This window comes from Marmota monax, unplaced genomic scaffold (assembly GCF_021218885.2).
Source record: "Marmota monax isolate L192 unplaced genomic scaffold, Marmota_monax_Labrador192_F-V1.1 WCK01_AAM20220418_F8-fsc00003, whole genome shotgun sequence".
Classification (NCBI taxonomy): domain Eukaryota; kingdom Metazoa; phylum Chordata; class Mammalia; order Rodentia; family Sciuridae; genus Marmota; species Marmota monax.
In genome coordinates this window covers 4,048,669-4,061,638 of record NW_026694084.1, presented here as the reverse complement: position 1 = coordinate 4,061,638, position 12,970 = coordinate 4,048,669, and the positions used below count along the sequence as shown (strand labels likewise).

The 12,970-nt window shown below is 37.5% G+C and overlaps 1 protein-coding gene and 1 non-coding gene across 3 annotated transcripts in view; one reads left to right on the top strand and one right to left on the bottom strand.

Annotated features, from left to right (window-relative positions):
- Ints8 (integrator complex subunit 8) overlaps positions 1-11,990 on the bottom strand; it is a 55,838-nt gene extending 43,848 nt beyond the window's left edge. The window contains exons 1-7 of one of the 2 annotated variants that reach the window (XM_046464706.2): positions 11,705-11,989; positions 10,149-10,323; positions 8,673-8,813; positions 8,283-8,354; positions 7,361-7,412; positions 5,722-5,904; positions 1,257-1,364 (exon numbers count right to left, since the gene is read on the bottom strand). In XM_046464706.2, coding sequence (XP_046320662.1) covers positions 1,257-1,364; positions 5,722-5,904; positions 7,361-7,412; positions 8,283-8,354; positions 8,673-8,813; positions 10,149-10,323; positions 11,705-11,834 — 861 coding nt within the window. In that variant the 5' untranslated portion in view covers positions 11,835-11,989. Of the gene's footprint in view, positions 1-1,256; positions 1,365-5,721; positions 5,905-7,360; positions 7,413-8,282; positions 8,355-8,672; positions 8,814-10,148; positions 10,324-11,704 lie in introns of both variants that reach the window. The other variant, XM_046464707.2, reaches the window with a different exon arrangement.
- Trnaa-cgc (transfer RNA alanine (anticodon CGC)) lies at positions 2,260-2,332 on the top strand. The gene has a single exon. It is a non-coding gene; the product is annotated as a tRNA-Ala (tRNA).
- Positions 11,991-12,970: the final 980 nt, after the last annotated feature.

Below are 12,970 nucleotides of genomic sequence, written 5' to 3'. Positions count from 1 at the left end.
TATATGTGAGGTACTAGGTTCAATTCTCAGCACCACATATAAATAAATGAATAAAATAAAGGTCCATCAACAACTAAAAAAATTAAATAATAATAAATGACATGAGTCTATAGTAGTTAAAAGGTTCTAAAGTCTGAACAGAAGTTCATTCTTAAGACATAAATATAGCTTTACAATAAAGCTATATATAAAATATAATAAATAAAGAGTAAATAACCTAGTAATATAGTATAATGAAGAGTAGTATAATAATACTACTAGTATAATTAAGAGTAAATAACCTAGCCAGGTATGGTGGTGCACACCTATAATCCCAGCAATTTGAGAGGCTGAGTCAGGAGGATCATAAGTTCAAGACTAGCCTGGCCAACTTAGTAAAACCCTGTCTCAAAAACAAACAAACAAACAAACAAAAATTTAAAAAGGGCTGGGGATGTAGCTCAGTAGTAGAGCACTGCTGGGTTTAAACCCAAATATCAAAAAAAAAAAAAAATAGAGATTAAATAACCTAAGTGCCCAAATATAAAGGAAATAGTCAATCAAAGAGTATCCACAAAACTGGGTAAGGTGGCACACACCTATAATCCCAGTGGCCAGCCTCAGCAACTGCAATTCAGTGAGACCCTATCTAAATAAAATACAAAAAAAAGCTGAGGATGTGGCTCAGTGGTTAAGTGCCCCCGAGTTCAATCCCTTGTACCAAAAGAAAAAAAAAAAAAAAGGATACCCACATAATAGAATGATAAATTTAAATGCCTACTCAAAGACTCAAGCAAGATACAAAATAGTATGTATGAGCTGAACTGTTTAAGAATATACAGAAAGAAAATATGATCAAAAGGTAAAAGAAGTTAATTCCAAGTAGTAGTAATACAGATTTTTTAAATTTTTTTTATACTTTTTAGTAGTAGTTGGACACAGTACTTTTATTTTATTTATATATTTTATGTGGTGCTTTGGATCGAACCCAGTGCCTCACGTGCGAGGCTCCAACCACTGAGACACCACCCTAACTCCACCAATATAGATTTTTTTTAAAACCAGTTTTTAGTACTTTTTGAACTCTACAAATCTAGTGCAATGAACACATTTGTGTTTTGTTAGTGGTATTGCTGGGGGCTGAACCCAGGGACCTTCCCCATACTACGTATGCCTTATACCACTGAGCTACAATCCCTTTCCCCAAAAATACAGTGTTTTTTTAATCTTCAGAAAAATTAAAGCCAAAAAACTGTATAGATTATGATTGTATTTACCTCTGCAATTAGTTCTTTGGTTCTAAAAAATTTTTCTCTGGCATTTTCGTAAACTGCTGAATTTGTGGAGCCTTGCTGGAAGTATGCTGCCCCCAAATCATAACATACCTAAAATGGAATGAATACCAAAGTTGTTTAATAATTTTCCATGGACTTTAGAGTTGATAGAATTCAAAATGATCTTTATGTCAGGAAAACAGAGGGAAAAAATGAGGTTAAAAAAAATTTTTGATGAACAATAAAATAGAAACCAACTCCAACTCACTTAAGCAGAAAACCATTTAATGATAAGATTTCAGATAGCCTGTAAAACTATTGTGAAGGCCAAAGAATCAGATGAGGAAAACAAAAGAGGCAAGGAAGGCAGGTAGTAAGGACAAGATCCAAAACTGGTGCAGGTACCACTGTAGCCCATCTCAACACTAGATACCACAACTTATGTCACCTGCAGCCACCAGTACTTAACACCAAAGCAACAGCTGCATTCCCCAAATACTGCCCCTGGAAACTAAATTTAATTGTTGGCGTTGCTACTAACCACCACCATAACAGATTCTCTATCAGTCCCACTTTGACCTATAGGATGCTAATTCAGTTTAAATACCTGTATTCACCTGTGATATGTCTACCCTCAAGCTGGAAGAGGCTTAACACAGCCACTATTTAGTTTTGAGTTTCTACTCTAAGAGAAGGGTGTGCTTTCCACCAAGCCCCAAAGGTAAGGAATTCTTCTAACATAGAAGAGGGTAACAGATGTTGGGGATCCCCCCAAATGGGGAGGAAAGCAAAAATCTATCATAATAGACTAAATAAACTGAGGAATTTGAATTGATGGCCAAAAATGACACTACTTTTTCAACTGTCTTTTTCTAAAGGCAGAATTTCTACATTTTTCCAAGAACTTTTTTTAGATTGATGCCCAGATTCACTGAATACACAAATCAAAAGACAACTCAGATTTACTCAGGTTGGCCATTTAAAGAATACTACTAGGGTCCTGGGCTGGGGTTGTGGCTCAGTGGTAGAGTGCTTGCCTCGCACGCATGAGGCCCTGGGTTCGATCCTCAGCACCTCATAAAAACAAATAAATAAAAAAGAAAGATACTGTGTCCATCTAGAATTTAAAAAAAAAAATTTTAAATATAGGAAAAAAAAAAAAAGAAAGTATACTAAGATCCTGCCAGGAGCAGTGGCACCCAACTGTAATCCCAGTGAGTCCGGAGCTGAAGCAGGAGGATTACAAATTTTAAAGCCAGCAACTTGGCACGATGTTTTCTCAAAATAAAAAATAAAAAGGGCCAGGATGTAGCACAGTGACAAAGGGCCCTGGATTCAAATTCCAATACCAAAACAAGAATACTAGGTTCCAGAAAGTGACATGAAAAACACAGAACCAAACACTGGCAGAGCCAGGCTTAAACTCAGATCTAGGAAGAAGAATCCTATGCAGCACGTTTATTCTACACATGGCTAAGAAAGCAGTTGTTTTGGTGCTAGAGAATGAAGCCAGTGCTTTGCATGTACTCTACCACTGAGCTTACCCATTCCCAAATAAGTCTACTTGAGCTGACTTAAAAATTCATCAATCAGGGCTGGGGATGTGGCTCAAGCGGTAGCGCGCTCGCCTGGCATGCGTGCGGCCCGGGTTCGATCCTCAGCACCACATACAAACAAAGATGTTGTGTCCGCCAAATACTAAAAAATAAATATTAAAATTCTCTCTCTCCCCCCCTCTCTCTCCCTCTTTCTTTAAAAAAAAAAAAAAAAATTCATCAATTAGGGACTGGGGTTGTGGCTCAGTGGTAACGCGCTTGCCTAGCATGCGTGAGGCACTGGGTTCAATTCTCAGCAACACATACAAATAAATAAAGGTCCATCAACAACTAAAAAATATCTTAAAAAAAAATTCATCAATTATTCTCTCCAAATAGGAAAAAGTACAATCTCACTGATCCAATCTTTAAGAATTCCATCTATCTTAATTTTTCTCTCAAAGTGTCTTTACTTTTCCTCTAATCACACCAGTCTTCTCAATTTCCCATTCACATGGTATCCCAGAAATGAGTGAACTTCATTCTACACACTTTATTTCCATTTACACCAAAACAAACTTAGCCAACAGATGCTTATTCCTCTTTCAAATACCTAAGCTATAATAGTATCTGGTACTCATTATTGAACCTCACTTTATTGTTATGTTTTATATAGTTTATCCTGTTCAGTGAATCAAGATTGATTCTCATCAGCCTCTGCTTTGCACTATTTAGCCCACACTAAATTTCTGGCTGATTTTCATTATAGAGAGAGCTCATCACATCTGGAGTGAAGGATACTAAAGGAACGATTAAAAACCATACACACACACACACACGTATATATTATAGTTATATGTAATTCTCCTTCCCAGGCAAATACAAAAAATTAAGGTTTTTTTTTCAAGTTTTATTACAGTAACTGACAAGCCATTAAAATGAGTTAACATTCTACAGTTAAAAGGTGGTCAATGGACTGAAAAACAAAACAAAAATGAGGGCTGGGATGTGGCTCAAGCGGTAGCGCGCTCGCCTGGCATGCGTGCGGCCTGGGTTCGATCCTCAGCACCACATACAAAGATGTTGTGTCTGCCAAATACTAAAAAAAAAATAAATATTAAAAAATTCTCTCGGTACCTCTCTCTCACTCTCTCTTTAAAAAAAAAAAAAAAACAAAAATGAGATAATGAAACCAACTTTTTGCATTGGACAGTAACACATTTCCCCACACACACACACCCCAGTAATACTGGGGATTAAACTCAGGACCTCATACATATTAAAGTCGAAGCTGCTTGTTGCTGGCCTCAAACTTGCGATCCTGCCTAAGCCCCCTGAGTAGCTTGGATTACAGATGTGCACCACTAAGTTCAGCAACACTTGGTTTTATGGTAAATGATGTAAATACTTTTGAGTCTTAGGTGAATTTTAGTAATGTAAATGTAATTTAATAATGATGTACTTTAAACATTGCCATGTTCCAAAATAAGTATTACCACTAATTTGCCAAACCAAACTTAGCCAACAGATTCCTCAGAAAACAGGAATTATAACTCAGCTATGTATAAAAGAATATCTGATAAAGCTAACTTAGCACATCTAAGTGTTTTATAGTCTTGTTTTTCAGGTTATGTCAACCACCATGTTATGAAGATTAGATCAGAAGTGCTGTCAACAGCTTTGTGTTTTTGTTTTGTTTTGTTTTTGTTTTTTTATGGGATTGAATCCAGAGGCACTTATACCATTGGGCTACATCCCTGGCCTTTTTTACTTTTTATTTTGAGACAGGTCTCACTAAATTGCTTAGGTTGCTGAGGCTGGCTTTGAACCTTCGATCTTCCAACCTCAGCTTCCTGAGTCGCTGGGATCATAAGCGTGAGCCACCACACCAGCAACAGCTTTTTAAAAAGACTCTGAAATACTATGAGATACATAGCACTAGAAATACTCTCACATGCAAGTTTCATCAATGATTTTAAAAGGTTACCAAGTATCAATACCTTACTACTGCAATTTTTTTCCCCCATGAACTCTTTATCTCACCAGGTTTTGAAAAACTTATTACCTTCAACTGTGGAGTCAGCAAATCTGAAAAACCCCTTTCAAACACTATGTTAACTATTTCTGCCCTTTTCCAGAATTAGTGATGAAAAAAGTCATCCAATTTACACAAAGAATATAGGTTAAATGTACTAATCTAATGGACCTCTTTAGGTAATACTCAATGAACACTTTAAAATTTCTACTGTACTCAAGGTTCTGTGTTAGTAAAATGCAGAAGCCAGGCAAGGTAGTAAACGCTGTAATCCAAGTGACTCAAGAGGCTAAGGCAGGAGTATCACAAGTTCAAGGACAGCCTCAACAATTTAGCAAAACTCTGTCTTAAAATTAAAAAATAAATAAATAAAATAAAAAGGACTGGGGATGTAGTTCTGTGGTAAAGCACCTCTAGGTTCAATCCCTAGTACCAAAAACAATTTTTTTAAAAATAAAAAGGGCTTGGGATATAGCTCAGAGGTAGAGCACCCCTGTATTCCATCAACAACAAAAAGTAGATATTTTCTTTAGGAGTCTAGTTTTCAGTATAGCACAATAGTAGTTGAGGGTTTTGTTTGGTTTTGATCCAATTAAGACTTCTAATGACATGAATAAACCGCAAATCAATTGTATACTCATTGCATTCTCTATATTTAAACTGTCTTCTAAATTCAAGTGGAAAACTATTTCAGATACAATAGATCACATGATATTTTCCTTTTTAGAAAAATCTCAAGTGAAGTCTTATAAAATTTGCAAAATACAAATGCAAACTTAATAACATCTTAACTCAAAACCAAAGAGAAAAGGCAGAAATAAATTCAATTAAAAGTATCAGAATGATCTCTATGAAACAAAACATTTTGCCATGCAGTAATAAATACAGAAATAAATACCTGGCATTGCATTTCCTCAGTTTTGATTTTCAATCCCGCAGTAGAACTCTCAGTCTCTCCATTTACCATGCCTGGTTCCACAGCCAATAAATCTAGAGTTCTCATTGTATGGACATAAAGATCCTTGTTTAATTTTAGGGCTGCCTCTAGTACTAAAATAGAATCAGCAGCTTGTTCTTTTAGCTACAAAAATACAATAAATGAATTAAAATGCAAAAATAGCTATTAACCAAAAAATATTTACATGATACTTAGTAGCTTAGTGTATTGAACTAGTTACAAAAATAAAAAACTTCCTACACAGCAAGAGTACAATTAAATTTGTTGAAATGAAGTTATCTTAAAGGAAAAAAGAATTTAAAAACCACCAAGAAAAAACTTAAGTTCCTACTTCGAAATCAGAAACATTGATTTTTTTCATAAAAAGTTAATAAAAATTATTTTAAAATTTGCACTGCCGAGTATGGTGGTATATGTCTATAACCCCAGAGACTCAGAGGAGGCTGAGGCAGGATTCCAAGTTTGAGGTCAGCCTCAGCAATTTAGAGAGGCTCTAAGCAACTTAGTAAGACCCTGTCTCAAAACTTTAAAAAATAATAATTTTTAATGGCTGGGAATGTAGGTCAGTAGTAAAGCACCCCAGGTTCAATCCACAATACAAAGAAATAAAATAAAATTAAATATAAAAATTTGCAGCCAGTGCAGTGGAGCATGCCTATAATCCCAGAGAGCTCAAGAGGCTGAGGCAAAATTCAAAGCCAGACTCAGCAACTCAGTGAAACCCTAAACAACTCAGCAAGACCCTGTCTCTAAATAAAATATAAAAAATGGTTGGGAATGTGGCTAAGTGGGAAAGCACCCCTGGGTTCAATCCCTAGTACCAAAAATAAATAAATAAAAAATACAAATCTGAATTGCTTCACTTTGATTTATTCAAGAAATATCCATATGCCTCTATGTGCCAGTCACTTTACTAGACACTGGATAACAATAAAATGACTCAGGGTTTTTGTTTCCAATATTCAAAATACTACAGCACATTTCTTTTATATAGATACAGATTATTTAATGTCCCTCTCCCCACCATCCCCTGTACCTTACATGACATTTCTGGGATATTGTAGGTATTAAAAAGTAGAGATAATATTTAAATTACAGGAAATCCTCCTGTAGGTCATCTTAAAAATAAATAGTCTGAACTGGGGGTATATAGCTCAGGGGTAAAGTGCCTGCCTACCATGAGTGAAGCCTTGGGTTCAATTCTCAGCATCTCAAAAAAAAAAAAAAATAATAATAATAATAATAAAAATAATTGTTTTCTGATTATTGAATAATTTTAAAATACAAGTTATATATATTTCTTATGGAATTTGTAGAAAACACAATATAAATACATCACCTAAAACACTGATTTCTAGTATCATGAAATATTCAACAATAGAACTGGTGATAAAAGTACTCTACCACTAGAGTTGAAAACTTGTTTAATTTACAGTGCAATATTACCTATATTCTGGCAGTAAAAATTTCTGTCAATGCACCTAGACCTTGACAACTCTCACATACCTTAGAAGATGCATCTATACATGCTAAAAATGTGTTCCACGACTGTTACAATGTAACTAATGCCAATACTTACCACTTTCAAAATGCTTTCTGTTAACTCTTTCTCCTGTTGCATCTGATTCATACTAAAAGAGAAATGATTGAAAATCATTCAAATGTTATTCTCAAGACTAAAAAATTCTGAATTGAAAAGCATCATTCTTTAAGGTGAGCTTAAGTATTTTAATGCTACTACTTTTCATGCTTAAAAAAACACACACAAAAAAATACTTTCTCTTATGGAAGCTCATTAATTTACCAGTATTTTCTCATTTGTCTTGAATAATAAAACTTTCAAGGGGCTGGGGTCGTGGTTCAGCAGTAGAGCGCTCACCTAGCACGTGCGAGGCCCTGGTTTCGATCCTCAGCATCACATAAAAATAAATAAATAAAATAAATGTGTCAACTACAACTAAAAAATATTTATTTAAAACAACAGGGCTGGGGTTATGGCTCAGCGACAGAGCACTCACTTCATAGGTGCAAGGCCCTAGGTGCAAGGCCCTGGGTTCGATCCTCAGCACCACATAATAAATAAATAAATAAAAAGATATTAAAAAAAAATTTTTTTTAAACTTTCAAGACAAAACTTACTAACAAAAGTTCATTTCTATAAAGTTAGAAACTGTGCTTTAGATCAGTAAATGAGGATAAACTGCTACCTGAAACTTAAGAATTAAAACTTCATGTTCAAATTTTTGTAATAAGCTTTGAATTTGACAAAAAAATAAACTACTTTCTGATGAATGGCGCAATTCTTAAAATGCTCTTCAGAGCTCTCTATCCTAGATTTCTAGAGCACTATTTGATTCTCCAACCTTCTAACTCCTCCAAATAAACCTTTATGCAGGCCCTCTGCTCTGCTTCCTCTATAACACAGGTTATTTAAAACTTGCTAAATTTTTTAAAATTCTGATTTAAAAAATGTCAAACAAAGGTCATATACGCCAACTTACACACTTAACTGAGGGGGTCCAGGTTTTGCTTGTTTGACAGGAAAACTACTTTGAACAATTGTCCTAATTGCCCTGAAGACAAGAAAAATAAAATTTAATATACCAATAAATGTCACTTCAATTATTGTTTCAAATACCACTTAGAAGATTTGTAGCATAAATTCTCTGAAGCTTTGACATGCTACTTATGTATACACACACACATACACACACACATTTTAAGCAGCATGCTTTTAATATACACATTCACAAATTTGCTCTATACTCATAGCTCGAAAGATCCTCTGAGAATCCCCTAGGGCAGGAGAACCTTAAAAAGACACGCCTGAAAGCCAGAGTGCAATTAAACAGAGGTTTCCCAGCACATTTTGGGTTTATGAAATAATTTACCATCTATTGTAGAGAAGTATAGCCATGGCAGTGGTTGGGGGTAACGTGGCCAGATCCATGTCTATATGCTTTGTCCCAGGAGGAACTTTACTGATGCAGAGCAGTTCATTTAGTAACATATTCAATACTGGAACAGACAAACTTAAAAGAAGCAACATGTTTGCATGTTAGTGCTTAAGAAGCAACAAATACACAATTCTAAATCATCACTAAAAATAATTACATTGTTCCAAAAGGTCAAATCTTCAGGTCTGCCTATCACATTTCAAAAGAACTTTTTAAACTTTAAATTATTAGGAAAAAAAAAAAAGAAAAGAAACATATACATAAAGTAGAATAAAATGAATCCGCATCATCCACTTTCAACAATTATCAACTAAAGACCATCATGTTTCATTTCTACTCTAATTTCCACTTCCCAAATTGTAAATATTTTAGACTATATCTCAGAAAAATGAACTTTTAACAAAATCACAGTACAAATTCCACATCTAAATATTTTAAATTTGCTTATTATCATCAACAATCCAACTATCTTGTCTGGAGGGCTGGGTTTGTATGCAGTGATAGAATACTTGCCTAGCACAAGAGAGGCCTTAGGTTTGATCCCTGGGGGGGGGGGGGGGGGGGGGGGCATATCACATGATCAAGCAATTTAAAATCCTAAAAAATAACTCAAAATACAGATAAAGTTTGTGGGCAAAGATATTTAAGGGCTTGGGATTTATATTAGTGAAAAACTAGAAACAAACAAAATGACTGTCAATGAAGAAACAGTTAATGATATGTTAAGTGAAGAAAAAAGACAGTATACAAGATATAATCACAAAAACGAAAATGGGAGCTGAGTGCAGTGGTGCATTCCTGTAATCCCAGAGACTGGGAAACGGAGGCAGGAGGATCATAAATTCAAAGTCAGCCTCAGCAACAGAGTGAGGCCCTAAGCAACTTAGTGAGACCCTATCTCAAAATAAAAAAGAGTTGAGGATGTAGCTCAGTGGTAAAGTGTCTCTGGGTATCCTCAGTACCAAAAAGAGAAAAATATAAAGGGCTGGGGCGTGGTGTAGTTTAGACCACTTGCCTAACATGCTTAGGGTTCAATTTCCAGCACTGATAAAACAAAAACATAGAAAGAACAAGAAAAATGTTAAAAAGTACTTCTCTCTAGAATTCTTTCTTTTCTGAACTTTTCCCTATTTCCTATAAAGTATTTCTTTTTAAACTGAGAAGAAGGGGATGAAAGAAAATAATTTTGTTTTTTTCTGGTCCTCCCACCTTAGCCTCCAAATGCTGGGACTCAAGGCACACCCTGCTTTAAATATTTTTTGTACTTCCTGAAAAATACCTGCATATTTTACCAAGAAAATACAGGAAGAAAATTTTCATTTTAAAAGCCAATATCCTAAACACATACACAAAAATAAACAAAAGTATCAAAATAGTACTCCAAATGAAATTTCATGTAAATCTTTATACCTTTTCTCTAATATGTCTAAGTCCCACTTCAAATGTGCAGCAACTTTAAGAGCAAGAAGTTTTAAAATACGATTTCTCTTGTTATCAGGTGGAGGTTGAACCTGGTTTTGTTCATTAACTGAAGGTTTGGAAGCCTGTTCCAAAAACTGAACTATAAGTTGAACTGGTGCAGGATCTAGGATTTAAAAGAAAATAAATTTCTAAATTTAAGTTTTAATTATGGATACACAAAAAGAATTCACTGTACTGTTTTGTTATGCCATAAAAGGAATCCAAACAACTCTGCAGCTATAAAGACTAAGGAATACAATATATAAGAAATACATCCGAGGGCTAAAGGAGATGATCTAGAAGAATGGGTAAGGAAGAAGGGATAAAACATTAGTACAGAAGAAACACTTCACAGGGAAGAACCTAGTAGTTATTCCCAGTTCAGCAAATGACCAATGCCAATTACAGGAAAGAGGTGCAGGCTGTAAACTAATGAGTTGACAATTAGAGGAATCTCCATCAAGTTACCTCTCAGCACCTGCTCCCTCCAATGCAAAAAAAAAAAAAAAAAAAAAGAATAATACCACCTACCTGGCAGGATTATTCTGAAGACTGAATTAACCCAGATAACACATATAAAGAATTAAGCACGGTGCCTGGCTTCTGGGAAGCAATTTTTGTCAAATGGAATGAACTAAAAAAGACATAGCACAGGTAATAAAACTGCCTATTTAAAGTACACTAACTTCTCAGACTAGTCTCTGAAGACCACCTTTAGTTAAGGACTGCCTGTTAGATTCAATCTATATTTGGATTTGAACTAAGGGAAGAAACTTAGGTTTTCATACCAATACCTCTTTCCAGAAATGCCTGAAATTTTCCTCCTTCTCCCATAAAGCCCATTTAAGTGGGATATTAAGCATTATCATCACTATGTAATAACCACCTTGCAACTATGTAGCAGTACCTGCTTTCAAAGATTTTAACACGTAGCCAGCTTTGGAATACAAAATTCTCTCACTGAAGAACAAGAGTTAAACAAGAACCCAAGAAAATAACTAGCGTCAGGTTCAGCATCAGAACGGATTCCTCCCCACTTCCCTGAATTTATACAGCCCCAGGTTTCGTAAAGAGGGTTCGGGTTCCTGATGCGGTGGCGCACCCCGTAATCCCAGTTTCTCGGGGAGCTGAGGCAAGAGGATCAGAAGTTCAGTTCGAGGCCGGTCTGGGAAACTTAGTGACAACCTATCCCAAAACAGGGCTGGGGACGTAGCTCAGTGAGTTGAGCGCCCCTAGGTTCAACCTCCAGCACCGCGGGTGGGGAATTCCGGCCAGCATCCCCGACCCAAAGCACCGCCAGACCCGTACTAACACCCCAAACAGTAAAAAAGGACCTACAGAGGGCGAAAGGGCCTCTGCAGCGCCCCACGGCGGCACCCCGGCACAGGGATATTTAATATAAGGGGGTTCGCTAGGGGCCCTGACAAGCTTCGGGGGCCCAGAAAACCTGAGTTGAGGGAGGCCGGGGCGTGTCCCGCCCCCAGGGCTGCAGGTGCCACGCTTACCCGGGCAGGGCTTGCGCAGATGCTTCTCCAACAACGACTCCTCCAGCAGGAACTCGAACCAGCAGGTCTGCGGCGGGGTGCAGGGCCGACTGGAGGTGGCCGCTTCCCGGTCCGCCGCCTCCGCGCTCATCCTGCCCCCGCCGCCGCTACCACTAGGGGCGTTTCCCGGCTCCAACCTGACACTCGAACGCGGGCCCGGAGCCTGTGGTCTGCAGAACCAACCCAGAGAGAGGACACAATCAGAACGTCCGAAAAGCTCACACAAGCCAAAATGGCGGCGCGAGCCGGAACTGAGCTCCTAGATCCGCCTCCCTGAGGCGCCACCCACCTCCGGACCAATCGTCGTCTAAGTTGGTGATAAGGGGGCGGCGGGACTAATCCTCAGGCCACGCCTTTTTTGGGTTGCCCAGAGAGAAGGCTCAGTTTGACGCTAGGTAGCGGAGGCGCTTTCCCAGTTCTATGGAAATTCCTCAGTTAGTAACCTAGTCTGGGGGTGCAGTGGGCCTCAATGTTTTCGTAAACACGAAGAGGACAGTTTCTAGTTGTGACTCAGGAAAGTTACGTTTGGTGCTTTCCATTTCTCAGATTTCCTCCCATCTCTCTGCTCTGCAATTGTCCCCTACTACCTTAGGCACCGCTCCCCTTACCACCCCACCCCACCCCACCCCATCCCACCCCACGTCCAGCCCGCAACATCTTCCAGGAGGGATGACGGTATACAGTGAGATCAAAATTTTCTACTACTTCTCATGACTAGCTTTCAGTATTTAGCGCCTCAGGGCTAATCCTCTTGATATCCCCACTAGAGGTTATGGTAAACCCATTTTACATTTACTCCATTCTGTAATGTTTCTATATATTTTATTAACAAACTGTACAAACAGAAGAGAATTAATCATAGATCGTAGACTGACTTAGAGTGTATTGACCACACTCTACCATTCTAAAACTTTTTTTTTTTTTTTTTTTTTTGGTACTGGGGATTGGACTCAGGGGCACTCCACCACTGAGCCACATCCCCAGCTCTATTTTGTATTTTATTTAGAAACAGGGTCTCACTGAGTTGCTAAGGGCCTCACTTTTGCTGAAGCTGGCTTTGAACTCAAAATCGTCCTGTCTCATCCTCCTGAGCCGCTCGGATTACAGATTACAGGCATGCATCACCACGCCTGTCTTTTATTCTTTTTTTTTAAGGCAGCATCTAACTAATTTGCCTAGTTGGTTGGTTCCAACTAACAGTCTTCCAGCCTCAGTCTCCCTAGTAGC